Source organism: Chaetura pelagica, unplaced genomic scaffold (assembly GCF_000747805.2).
Source record: "Chaetura pelagica isolate M959 unplaced genomic scaffold, ChaPel_1.0 scaffold31, whole genome shotgun sequence".
In the NCBI taxonomy this organism is placed as follows: domain Eukaryota; kingdom Metazoa; phylum Chordata; class Aves; order Apodiformes; family Apodidae; genus Chaetura; species Chaetura pelagica.
This window is the reverse complement of record NW_009952481.1, coordinates 2,286,648-2,300,093: the sequence shown is the minus strand read 5'-3', so window position 1 is coordinate 2,300,093 and position 13,446 is coordinate 2,286,648. Positions and strand designations below refer to the sequence as shown.

Genomic DNA, 13,446 nt, shown 5'->3' with positions numbered 1-13,446 from the left:
GCTGGTACCTCCAGCGCCCACGGTTTTAGTCGCAGTTACTGCTTCGCGTGGGGATGTGGTTGGTGTGTGTGTGACCGCGAAGCGGTTCTGTGCGAGCACCCCCAGCCTGTGCCTGGGGCGTCGGTCTGGCGGCCCCCCCTGAGGCTGTGGGTTTTGCTGTGTCTGCAGGAAACACCTCCAGGAGCTCCCGTCCTCCAGCAGCAACATTTTCACCAGCTTCACCTGGGACTGGGACTCCAGCAAGACCTCGGAGTTTCTCTCTGGCATGGGAGTGTCTGTCCTTAAGAAGGACAAGCTGGGCAATGAGAACACACCACAGGACCTGCTGGTGTCATCGTCCTGCCCTCCTCAGAAGCGGCAGAAGGTGAAGGAGAAGGAGAAGGAAAAGGACTTTTTCATAGTGCGCCGGCCTCGGCTGCTCCGAGAGGCAGAGTCAGGTATTTGTCACCCTGGTGCAGGTTCCCCCTTCAATAGAGAAGGCATCAAAAGTCATTAATACTTTATTCTTTCCTTGATTGCTCTTTCCCACCATATCGTTTCCAGATCTGGTGGCTTGTACATTCTGTTGCTATTAAGCAGAAATGGTATGTCTGGCTCCAGAACTGTGGCCCCTGTAAGCCATGGATGGCTCCTTCCGTTCCCTGTGTGTGTGCTGAGGGTTTGTGCTGTGTGTCCCAGTCTGTCTGCTCCTGCTGCCTGGGACTTGAGTGGCACCTTGGCCCCTCAGGGCCCCGAGGTGCATCTGTTGCTCTGCCCATGGACCTGTTCCAGGAGATGTTTCACCACATTCCAAGCAGGGCCAGGCTCCTCACCAAATACAGCTGTGGCTGCCAGATGAATATGGATTATTGATGCTATTCTCCCCAGTGTGATTTTGAAGCCCGGGGAGCTTGAATTTTTTATTTAATTTTTTTTTTACTTAAGCATCTAAGAAGTGAGATACTTGTCCCTTGAGACCAAGGGGACTCAGATCCATTTCTCTTGCAGTGCAGGCTGAGGCATGCCAAAAAGGCAGCATCTGCTCCTCTGTTGGAGCTAAGCTGTAAGTAGTGGAAGGGACCCTGCCAGTTGAGCTGCAGGGAAGATACAACTAAGGGGTTAAGGCTCCTGTGCTGGAAAGGGGCTGGCAGGGGAAGAGCAGGCCTTGCAACCTGAAGACCTGAGGGACTTGATGAAGGGGTTGTAGGATGCTGGGTTCCTTTCCCTAGTATCAAAATGTATTTACAGTCTGCAGAGACTGCAGAATGCAAAATAAAGACATGACAGTAATATTTGGTAGTTACCTTCTGAGAACGAAGAGCTGAAAGGGGGATGAGTATTGGGCTGTCACCTGTATAGCTTAGAGAGAGAGGCTGTAGAGGTGTATTAACAAACAAGCCAAACAAGGCACCTCATCAGCAGGCAGAAATGAACCAGCCTTACCTAGAATACATTTGCTCTTTCTTTCCCTAAAGGTGTTTCATGGGATGCACTTCCAGATGAATTGCTTTTGGCAATCTTTTCATATTTGCCCCTAAGTGACTTGCTCAGAGTTTCCCTGGTTTGTAAGAGATGGCATCGTCTTTCGTAAGTATTACTAAGAAAATGTTTGCTTCTGTGGACTGTTAAACAACCTTTTTCTCATCTTCTTTAGTCTTGTACAATTCAATTTAGGCTGTATGTGGGTCCTATGTATGTATAATCAAAAGGTGGCTCATGTATTTTAACATTAGTAAGTTCTATTAAATAGGTTTCCCTCCTCTCCATCTTCTGTGACACTGAAAGCTTTCTGTGCTTATAGTTATGACCTTTTCCAACTCACTAACAGGTAAAATTCTGTGTCTCAGGTTTGATGAATCTCTCTGGCAGACTCTTGATCTGACAGGTAGAAATCTGCTACCAGGAGTGATTGGACAGTTGCTGCCTGCAGGTGTTACTGTATTCCGCTGCCCAAGATCGTGTGTTGGGAATCCATTGTTTAAAACAAGCAAGTAAGGCTTTTTTCTGCATGTTCTGGATCCTGAAACCACATGTCAAATATTCACAGTTTCTCTCTGTGTTTATCCTTTTAAGTTCTTTACCAATAGTAGCATTTGTGCTGTCTCTGGAGTGTGGAAGAGCTGATCAGTGGTTAGGCATGTATTGAAATGAAGTTAATAAGATTTTTGAAAGTATGACGCACCATCACAGTTTATATCTTATAGAACCAAGAGGCATCAGTATCTCTAGCATTTTTATTTGGAAGCTCAAAAAAACCTATTAAACTCCAACAGGACAGACTTTCAGCTGTTAAGAGAAACCCTGCAAATAACTTGGAGTTTTCTCTAGTTTGGCTAGTAGCTTAGCAGTATGTCCAGTGTGTAGCTGAATACAATGGCATAACTATTTTCTGCAAGGTTTGCACTGTTTTACTGCACAGGGTATATTTATAATATCAGGAATTTGTAGAGTAGGTCTCTACAAATGTAATTTTACGAAATGTAATTTTAGCAACCTTTCGCCTTTTTTAGACCTCTGAGAGTGCAACATATGGATTTGTCAAACTGCACGGTGTCTGTTGCCGATCTCCAGAGTATTCTTTGTCTGTGTGAAAGGCTGCAGAACCTCAGCCTAGAGGGACTAGTTCTTTCTGATGACATCATGAAGTGAGTAACATTTTTTGCAATATTCAGTAAATACTTTCTGTTTCATAATATCATTTTTTGCAGGCTAGTGAAAGTGCAGTTGAGAGCTGTTCATTGTGTGAGTTGTTTGAAATGGCTAGTTTTTAGGCACCTAACAGAGCTATCTGGGCGGGCTAGATGAGCTGCCTCTCTGTCCTCCAAGAGATCAACTTAGGAGGAAACACTCTTGGTGCCTTTTCATTCCCCATAGTAGGGGAAACCTGGAGAAACGGCTTCTCTCTCTAGGGTTTATATGTCAGCTGGCTGTTCCCACACCCAAGCTGTACAACAGAGCTACTTCTGTTTTCCCATTTCTGTGCTCCCAAGAAAACTTTGTGTTTGGCATACAGCTTCTTTTCTGGTTTAAGGGGTCTCCCACCGGATGCTTGTCATGCTTTTGCATGATTTCTCACTTCAGTGTTGAACTTCACTGTGAGTGTCTGGAAAATTACAGATTCTGTCAAGCAGATGAGCTGTTGTCTGGTTAAAATGGAAAGACACCAAGGGGTACAGTCAACCTGTTCAATCACATCAGGTGATTGTGGAGGTGCAAAGGACTAGAGGTCAGATGGCAGAGACCCTGGATGTCCTGCTTTCTACTTTTGAGCTTTTCTAATGCATTCCTCATGCCAGAAGGAAAAAAAGAAAAAAACAAAACAATATAGTTTGGGTTTTGATAGATATAAAAATATCTGAAATTCAGGTACTAATTAGGCACAAATGATGGCATTTTGTTGCCTTGTGTACAGATCTCAATGCGGGGTGTAAGGGTTTTTCCAGGTTTTGCCAATTGCATATTTGCTGTAGTCCTTGCAAAAAAATGCATTTGGGGGATACTGTTTGGACATGGATTTTATTCTGGAATTACTCTCATCTTGCAGGATGACTTGGAGAAATGGGATGATTGCTTTGTCTGTCATAGAGGTATAGTCATCTCTATGTGTTTAATGGCAAAAATAGTTTCCTTTTAAACTCCGCAGTTTTTATAAAACGGAGACTTGTCAGGAATGTCGATTAAACAGGAACATGTCCCTTTCAGATTTGTGTCATGGTGCAGCAAGTATAGACCTGGAATCTTTAGTGCCGTCTAGGCTGGTCAGTTTACTAAAGATGCATTGCTGCATGTTTAATAAATCTGTGTCCAGGGTCTTGGCTCTTAAAAATAGTAATGTATCCTAGCAATGCAAACAATGTTCCAGCATTCATATTTTATCAGGCTTTTCTCTTCTCTACAGGAGCATTGCTAAGAATCCCAGTTTGATTCGACTAAATCTCTGTGGGTGCTCAGGATTTTCTGCAGAAGCCTTGGAGCTGATGTTGAGCAGCTGTTCTTTGTAAGACAAAAATAATTCTTGCTATTCCTGCTTACTGCCATTGCTAAGGAAAAGGAATTTTTCTCATAGGCATCCTAGTTGTACTTAACTCTTAGTATCTTTTTCTGAGCCTGTGTCTGTTGCTAAATGCCTAATAGTTGATTATTAGCAGAATACTCTGTTTCTTTCTATCAAGCTGTTTTCTTCTTTAATAGTGAAGACGTACTTTGTAGTTTTTAAGGAGTTTCCTTAATCATTCTTAAAGGAAATCTCTTTGGTAGGTAACACTAATTTATGTTCCTTCAATTATATTAATGAAAGCAGTATGTGATCCTCACAAAGGGAAAGTGTATTTTGAAACTGAAGAGTCCCACAGCACTGTTAGCAATCAGAGTACAGTATGAATGTCAGAAAACATTGTGCTTTCCATACAAGATAGAATAATTCTTCCATAACCTTCTGCTTTATGCAGCGCTGTGTTCAGATTGGCATCTCCAGTGATTAAACCATCTGCTGGCAGAAGTCACTGAACTGAACCCAATCAGTCTGGGATTATAACCTGATCTTTCTGCTAGCTTCCTGTGAGATGCTGGACAATCTCCTTAATCTTCACTTCTGCAAAAGTGTGTTTTTAATCACACCACAAGTTAGTGAACAGCCAAAGCCTTATTTTTTTTCATAGGTAGATAATGCTTTGTGTTGCTTGGTCTGATTACTTGGATCATGAGCTCTTCATAGAATGGCAGACTGTACAGTGAATAGTGAACAGCAGATGGCAAACCTGATCCTAGGAATGCTAGTGACAGTTTAACTGGTTTTTCATGTACATAGGGCTGCCAGCTAAATGGCTCTTATTGTGCTGTTCGCAAGTCCTTGTCCTCTGGTTACATCTACAACATCTGCACACAAGACAATTACTTTGTCCCAGCCCTGAATGATGATAGGCTATAAGTAATCAAGCATGTAAAGAGAGTTAAGGTCACAGCATGGCAAATGCTTATATAAAACGAAGTATTTTACGCTAATTAGGATCAATTGGTCATCTGACCAATCCTAATAATAGCTTGTCTTTTTTCATCTCACTGTGAACATCTGTTCAGTAGTAACAGATTCAGGTCAGAAAGCCAGAAGCAAGATGTAAAACAGTGTCTCCCTGTGTCAGTCTTCAGAGAGAACCAATTCACTTCCTAAGATATTATTGAATCATTCTAGTCAGAACTGGCCTTGGGAAGCCACTTCAGCCCCTTGTCCAGAACAGGGTCTAAATTCAGCACTGGCCAGGTTCATGAGGGCCTTCTCTGGTTGGATCTTGAAAGACAGATTCCACAGCCTCACTGGGCAACCTGCTGCAGTGCTTAGTTATTGTCATAGTGAAATCTGAAGTCACAAATATGGGCATTTGGTAGTAGGTGTGCTACAAATTTTTGCCTTAGAAGTATCAACTGTAATAGATAGTATCAGAAATCGAACTGTATTTCAGTCTTTCTTCCAGACAATTCTTCCTTCATTTCTGTGTAGGTTGGAGGAGCTGAACTTGTCCTGGTGTGACTTCACAGCCACTCATGTCAAAGCAGCCGTCAGTCATATTACATCAAAAGTAACCCAATTAAATTTAAGTGGATACAGACAGAATCTACAAATACCAGGTAAATAACAGTATTACAAACCTTTATCGCGCTATAGCAGCAGGATTTATATTTTCTTCTGATGGTATATGCTGTCTGCATAGAAGAGTCATGCACCAGCGCTGATCTTGTGCTCTGTATAGCTCAATTTTCATGATATCAGAGGATCTTTCTCATACCTTTGGCTTAGCCATGAGGGTTGAGATGATTTCTGAATTTCAGAATAGTCAGATGAAAGCTCATTTCATGTTCAGTTGAAAGGTATAGCCATTATTTCTCAATTAAGTGCTGGAAGCAGGATGCAGTGGATGCTGCATGCTCCGCTTTGAATCAGCCTTAGAAATACTGTTCTTTTATTGTGGCTGCTGAAGGCATTGTCTGAAAGAGGGCAGTCATAGTAACTACTTGAGTTTCAGCCTGACGTGATCTGGTACACATACCAGTTAATGTGGAAGGCAAATAATCTTGGTAATCAACATGAACTGTTTACTTTCTAATGGTTCTAGGAGGGAAAGTTGGATAAAGTTACAGGCTAATAAAAATGCAGAGAAATCTATATTGGGGGAGAGGGCACAATAAAATGGACAAGAGCATAGATAAAGGTTGAAATGGCTTTGGTGCTAAAGAGAAGTTAGTTTTCTTCATGAGCAACTGTGACAGTAGGGGATTGGCTGACAAGCAGGTAGGTGACACACAGACTGTGGCCTCTTTTCTGTTTAAACGTCACACAGACCTTGGCCTGCATTCCTCTGTGGGGAAATACACCAGTCATCTTTTTAGCTCAGCCCAAAACCCTTAAATAAACATGCTACATAATCCCCTCCAAATGAGGAATTGGCCTTCTGGTGATCTGACCATTACAGACAATCTCTTTGCAAAACAGTTTCTATGAGTAATTTAACTCTATTTCAATTAAATTTTTAAGCTGTAAAATTTGAATAGTTCACTAATCATCATAATCTAGCTATTGTTTTCTTTAGTTTTTGCATATGAGTTCTGAAATACTAACGTTCTCTTGCATATTGATTACCATATTGGTAATAATAAGTGACACTTAAGCCACAGGTGATTGCTGTTTGCAGACAATGACAAGATGGTCTCAGGAATTTGCAGTTTAAATGGTAAAAACTGTAACTTTCTGTTACAAGGGAAGAACTTTCTCTGGGTAAAAATGGAGATGGCTGAAGAACTTGCTCTGAAAGGGTATTTGATGTGTGGAAAAATTTTGGAGGAAAGGCTAAGGGAGCTGGGTCTCTTGAGCTTGGAGAAGAGGACACTGAAGGACCTCATCGATGTTTACAAATACGTTAAGGTCAAGTGTCAGGAGGATGGAGCCAGGCTTTTTTCAGTGATGTCCAGTGATAGGACAAGGGGCAATGGGTGCAAACTGGAGCATAGGAGGTTCCACCTAAGTATTAGAAAAAACTTTTTTTACTGTGAGAGTGACAGAGCCCTGGAACAGGCTGCCCAGAGGTTGTGAAGTCTCCTTCACTGGAGACATTCAGAACCTGCCTGGACGTGTTCCTGTGTGATGTGCTCTGGGTGATCCTGCTCTGGCAGGGCGGTTGGACTAGATGATCTTTCAAGGTCCCTTCCAACACCTAAGATTCTGTGATTCTAACTACACGTAAGAATTTCAGGCATCTCACCAATATTGTGTCTACACAATATTGTGTAGATTTCTACACCACTGTCATTTGAATTATTCACTTGCTAAGTTGCTGGTGCAGTTTACTTCTAGGAATACTTTGGACTAAATGGATCTGTTTTGCTGAGAATTAAGTCCCTGAAAGGTATGTTAAAAGACTTACAGCTTATAGTCTGCATTAAGTGTGTATCTTGTTCACAAAAAGTTGTGTTTTGATTGTGGGGTTCCTGTAGAGAAGCTACAGATTAGAATACCTGGAAGTGAGTAGGCTGTACAAAGCATGTTTGTCTTGTTGCTGAAACGTGGACTGAGTCTGTGTGACCTTTTTTCAGACGTCAAAACACTGGTGGAAAGATGTCCTTTGCTCGTCCATTTAGATCTAAGGTAAGAAGACCTGTGCAGCTAGTCCTTAAATCCTTATGGTTCAGGGGATTGCCAGTACTACTGCAGTGCAATAATTTATATAGCAGTAATTGTGTAGGACTGCACAACCAGAAAATACTTTCTATGATAAACATACAACAGATTTGCTATCTGGCATGACATAATCTGGAACTTCTAATGAACTTGAAGATTTGTTACCTCAGCACTTACGTTATATACATACAGGATTTTTTAATTAAAAAGTGATGGTAGTTGATGGGTAGAGTAGAAGGAAGCATTTAGATGCATACAATTTGAGCCTAGCATTGTAGAGAGGGTCTAGTTCAGCTCTGATGTAACTGTGTTGCTCGGCCATAGAACTGATGAAAAGAAAGTTTTGCTTTGACTTTGTCAATTAAAATATTTTGAAATTACACGTGTAAAGTAGTTGTCTTTTCATAGCATGAGTTCTGCTGAAGAACATCTGCCTGCAGAAAATTTTCTGCTTCACTTCTCCTGCAGTGAATACCAAAATCCCTTCCACACAACACACACACTAAAAATAGGTTACTTCTATATTGAGCAAAAAATACTGCAGTGGTAGAAAAAGGTGATATTCGTTGGATTTATCATTCTGAATTTTAGAAATACCACATTTACTGCTGCTTTATACTTAAACTTCTCTTTCATATACTTTTGTGTACAGTGACAGTGTGATGTTGAAGCCTGAGTGCTTTCAGTATTTTCACCAGCTCATCTTTCTGCAACATCTGTGTCTTAGCCGATGTTATCAGATATCACCAGCAGCCTTAGTGTAAGTAATCTCAACATGGCTTTGGTTTGCTGTTTGCACAGAGGGTGAGTTAACTTAATTTGCTTTATTTTAGGTTTAGAATGGCAAGTACTGTTTTGAAAAACTTACTCTGGTGTAAGGAGTTAGAAATAAGGAACTGAGATAAAATAACCTTACTGCTTGAACATGTACCTTTTGAGAATCCAGACTGGAACCCAAGGTATCTGAGAGAATCTTTCTGTGATGTCAGTGTGTGCTCATGGAACTTGCTGCTCAGTGTGTGTCTTCCATTAATGGCATTATACTACTGATACTCATTACTGAGAGGTATAGCCAGTGACCAGTATCAGTGTCAGTATTAGGCTTTCTGTTATGCAGCAAGGAAGGTTAGACTAGCTTAATCTATTTATATTCGTTTGCTTTTGTGTGTACCTGTATCAGTTATTGGTTGCCACTGAAAAACATCTTCAAGCTATTGCTTGTGGGTTTTTCTCCCTCTTACTAGTTTAACAGCTATCCATCTTAATCCTCTTGGAAGGATATCAATCCTGGGGAAATGATCAACCAAAGAAAAGGTTGTGAGAGGACCAGGACTATAAAAATGTGCCTCTTGAAGAATCTTTTCTGTAGCAGTGTGTGCTGTCATGATGACAGCTTGTGTGTCTTTGCCTTTGGAGTTGTCTGATACTTGATTATAGTTAAAACCAGTCACATGATGACTAGGCAAGGAAGAAGTCAGGGCTGGGTAGTCATCAAAACATTGTAACACTAGAGCCTCAGAGTACCCAGGGGCTTCTGTCCTCTGAGCCACATCCTGAAACTTCATCAGGGGCAATTCCTTCCACCTGTTCTAAATATCTGAATCCAGGGACATGAAAGGCAAGGAATGAATTTGTTTTCCCTCTGAGAAGGAGAACAGCAAGAAGCAATTTATTGAACTGGTTTCCTGAATTATCAGTACAGAGAACTTAATTTCAGTTAAGTATGTGATTTTAAAAAGTAGGAGGGGGAATTTAGCTTAAGTTACCTTACTTTTAAAGAAATTGGAAGTAATGCATTGATCTAGTTTGAGTACTTTCTGCAAAAAAAAAAGTTTTCATGTTCACAACTAATTTAGTATTTTTCTCTTTCTAGAGAACTTGGTGAAATTCCAACATTAAAGACTCTTCAGGTATTTGGAATAGTGACTGATAGCTCCCTACAGCTCCTCAAGGAGGCGCTTCCTGACATGAAGATCAATTGTTCACATTTTACAAGTATTGCAAGGCCAACTATTGGGAGCAAAAAGAATCATGAGATTTGGGGCATCAAATGCAGATTAACACTGAGAAATCCTAGTGGCTTATGATCATGTACAATGCACTGGATGTGATGGACATGCTGTGTAGTGAAGCTCCTTATGAAGCAGAGTGCTGGAGCACCTTTAATCATAGTACTGTTATTGTGAAAAGCATTCTAACTTGGTCTTATGCGTTAATGTAGTTTCATAAATATTTGTAGTTTCTTTTTTTTTTTTTTTACTCAAAGCCTTTAGAACTCTGATCTGTGAGCAACTGTAGTATTTTTATTTTTTTTAACCTGAGAGCTTTTTTAAAAAATACTATGATATTCTCTTGTAATTAAACAATGCCAGCCTCTGGCAACTGTGGGAGGTCCTGATGCAGCTTTTGTTGCTCCAAGGTGTTCTAAAGGTGCTTTTCATTAACTCTTCCTGCTCTGCAACTCCTGGAATGGGTTGTAGAGATGCTAGGTATCTTAAGGTTTATTAGGGAATTGTCGTCTTCTGAGTTTACAGAATTCAAAATGAATAATGGCATTAAACTTAATCAGGTCCTTAACTGAACAAGATGCACAGTAAAGATGAGAAGCTAACCACTGGGAGAGGGACAGTCTGAACTTGCTAAACCTGAAATCACTAAAGAGGGGAAGGGATGTCTACACAAAAGTAGCTATGAGACAGCTCAATACTGTGGGCATCAAGAAGCAGTGTAAAGGAGCTACAGTGATGTTCTTTAGCAGGCCACAAGACAACATCTGGTTTTAGTATTCTTCATTGTTAACAAAATATGGTCAGAAAACCCATTCAGAATAAGCATCTGTAAAATTAGATGCTGGTTATCAATTGTTTAATGTTGTGGTGTTCTGATTAAATATTACAAAACCTTAATGTAGGTTCTGTGACCTTGATCTCAGATGAAACAACTTTAAAATGTTCTCTTCCTTTAAAAAATAAGATCTTTCAGCTGCAACTGATAGATTGGCAAAAATCTTGCAGGAGGACTCAAATGGCTCTCAGACCAAAACCTGGGACTACAGTGTAAGAGTGCTGAAAGGAAGAGATGCTTCGGTGCTATCAAGAGATACTTGCACTTCTTGTATCTCCCACACTAGGTGCTACTGTCTCGTGTTGGGTTTTCTTAGTCATATGAAAAGCTGAGTAACTGTCAAAAAAACCCAAACAGGTAGTGCTCTAAATAAAATTTTGATCTGATCATCAGGGTCCTCATGCATAAGCTTGGAATGTTTCATGGGTAAGATAGTTGAGAAGTCTGAGAGCAAAACTTGCACACTCTGTAGGGCATGTATGTGCTGCTGCTGTTTGCATTAGTGCAGTAAGCAAGCAGGCACTTCTTTTGTTCATGGATGTTTGTTAGCCTACAGCATCACATTAGGGCTGTTCCAGAGGGGTAGTGTTTCCCATCTCAATCTGAAGAGTTCACCCATAAGTATCTGGTGGCACAGAGCAGATTAATTACTGTGGAAAGGTTGTATTAACTTGATGATTCATTTTGTTTTAACTATTTTCTACAGTATAGGAAATGGAGCACTATCTTGTTTATTTGTTCTAAGTGGGCTTGTTTTTTATTAAATTTGATGGAGTCTAAGTAACACTTCAGTCACTAATACACTGCCTACTCACTCCTTTGTAAGGGACACAAGCGTATGTTCTCAAAGCTGGAGTGCAAAAGTGATGGGAGATTTGGGGATGCTGGATACTCCTAATGCTTCAGTTTGCAGCCTTAGATTTATGCCTTAAATTACTTCATGGAAAAAAGTAAATCTTTGCAGCACAGCACTGTTTGTAAATGCTGCTTCTCCCTATGCACATGTAAGCCCATAAAACTTCTCTTGCATTTAATAAAGATCTAAGGAACTGCTATGTTGTACAAAATTACTGATGGAGGAGAGAAAATTTTCCCTGACTTGGCATTGACTGTGTTTTGGATTTCAAAAAACATCAAATTATAAAAGCTATGTCTAAGCAATGGTGGTTTAGAGAACAGGGTGTTACCACAACTATCTTTGCCATTTAACAGATTGCTTGAAAACCCTGTACAGAATTGGAATAGTAATATGGTTTTGGTTAGAAAGAATAGTCATAAACTATTTTTAAGTACTAGGTTCAGTGTTGGAAGGGGACAGACATTGATAATTCAGGTCTGTTGGTTATGATGGCAGATGTAGCAGACTCATAATGGAAATTCTCTGGTTAAGCTGCACCACTGACCTTTTCCTAACTGCAAAGTTATAAGGCAGCTCCAAGTACTTTGTATCAGTAACTGCTGCATCTTACCTAAAGCATGAAGGCTTAGAAACCATTATTTAAAACAAATTGCACAGTATGTGAGAAAATGAGCACATGAACCACTGTTCAAAGTTGAAAAAAAAGCACAGGCCAGCTTCATGTATCTACCAAGTTTTTAATTTTTATTACATAATGTATAAACACCACTTTTCTTAAAAAAAAAAAAAAGGCAAAGAATGACAGATCTAGTTTAGCAGAACACAGTGTGGACTGGCACTAAATGAAAAGACCATAGATTTGATTCGGCAGGTAAAAGAGGTGCAGAGTTCACTGCCAGTCCAGGCAGGTTAAATCAGTGTTAAACCAACACTCAGTCCTGTCACAGAATACTGTCTACCAGGTAAGTTGTCTGCATTGTGATCCTTCATAATAAAGGATGCTTATTGTATTCTACAATTCTTTAATTAAAAAGGTAGCTGCTTCCTGTTTATTATAAATTTCTGAATCCTAGTTACTTAAATTAAGCATTCACCAGTAAATGCTTTAACAGAAGTGCAATTAAATATAGACAAAACCAGTAGAGGCCACTCATGAGTAGGTCAGGTTTCTATTTTGCTAAGTTAGGAATTTGAAATCTCTTACTGAGCCCTAAACCAGATCATACTTAAGTCTCTCCAGGGCCTGAAAACATTGCATTTTAGTCTCAGCATTCATAATAAGGAATGACAGGCATCTTTAAGAGGTATCCTGATCAGACTAATCAGTCTCCATTAAAAGGTTAGAGCACACAAATGTCTCTTAAGCTGGGGACAAGGGTTTCTGGCATGTATTTTTCTGTGCAGGTATTCAAGTACACTAGCAATATCTAGACCTCAGATCTAACACAGTGATAAAGTTCCAGGAAATCATGAATTTGTGCTAATGGCATTGGTGGGTTGATTTGTTTTTTTAAATCTTAACAGCATATTGACTAGTGTACTAGACAGAGGCACATTAACCCTCCTTAACTGGTTACAGATGGATTAGGAATATCTAAAACACCCTAGTCTCTGTGCAGCCAACTTTCTAAAGAAAGATTAGTCTTGCATCTTTACCTTTAGAGCAGTTTTACAGATTAATTTAGACATTAAGAGCTTTATTCTGATACTTCCTGAACTTACCAAGTTTTGAAAGAGTATTTGGTTACTTGATTATCCCCATCTGGTCTGCAATCCTGGTAAGTAGATTGAGTTATTTACACTATCTGCAGCACACTTAAAGGTGAAATGTACACAAACAGTGGCAACTTACTCAAAAAGCTCTGTCAATATCGCATTTTACTAAAATTGAATGCTCTGGTCAGATAATTTTCCTCTAAATGCTGGTTTAGAGTGAATACAAAGCACTTAAGTAGTGTAAGGAAAAAATCCTTTATCCCCTTCCTCCACCTGTAAAGATAAGTTTACATTTTCTGATTGGCAATAAATATACCGATTTGCCACACTGGAAAACATTTACATCAGACCTGAGAACATCTGTTACAGAAGTCTCTTCATT

The 13,446-nt window shown here is 40.0% G+C and overlaps 1 protein-coding gene across 1 annotated transcript; it reads left to right on the top strand.

The window, feature by feature from the left end:
• The first annotated feature begins 171 nt into the window (after window positions 1-171).
• On the top strand, window positions 172-9,890 carry SKP2 (S-phase kinase-associated protein 2, E3 ubiquitin protein ligase). Its single transcript, XM_010008730.1, has 9 exons — window positions 172-437; window positions 1,455-1,566; window positions 1,827-1,970; window positions 2,490-2,624; window positions 3,878-3,976; window positions 5,474-5,601; window positions 7,561-7,612; window positions 8,298-8,405; window positions 9,519-9,890. The coding sequence occupies exons 1-9, from the start codon at window positions 266-268 to the stop codon at window positions 9,730-9,732; spliced, it is 1,164 nt and encodes a 387-aa protein (XP_010007032.1). The 5' UTR covers window positions 172-265; the 3' UTR covers window positions 9,733-9,890.
• Window positions 9,891-13,446: the final 3,556 nt, after the last annotated feature.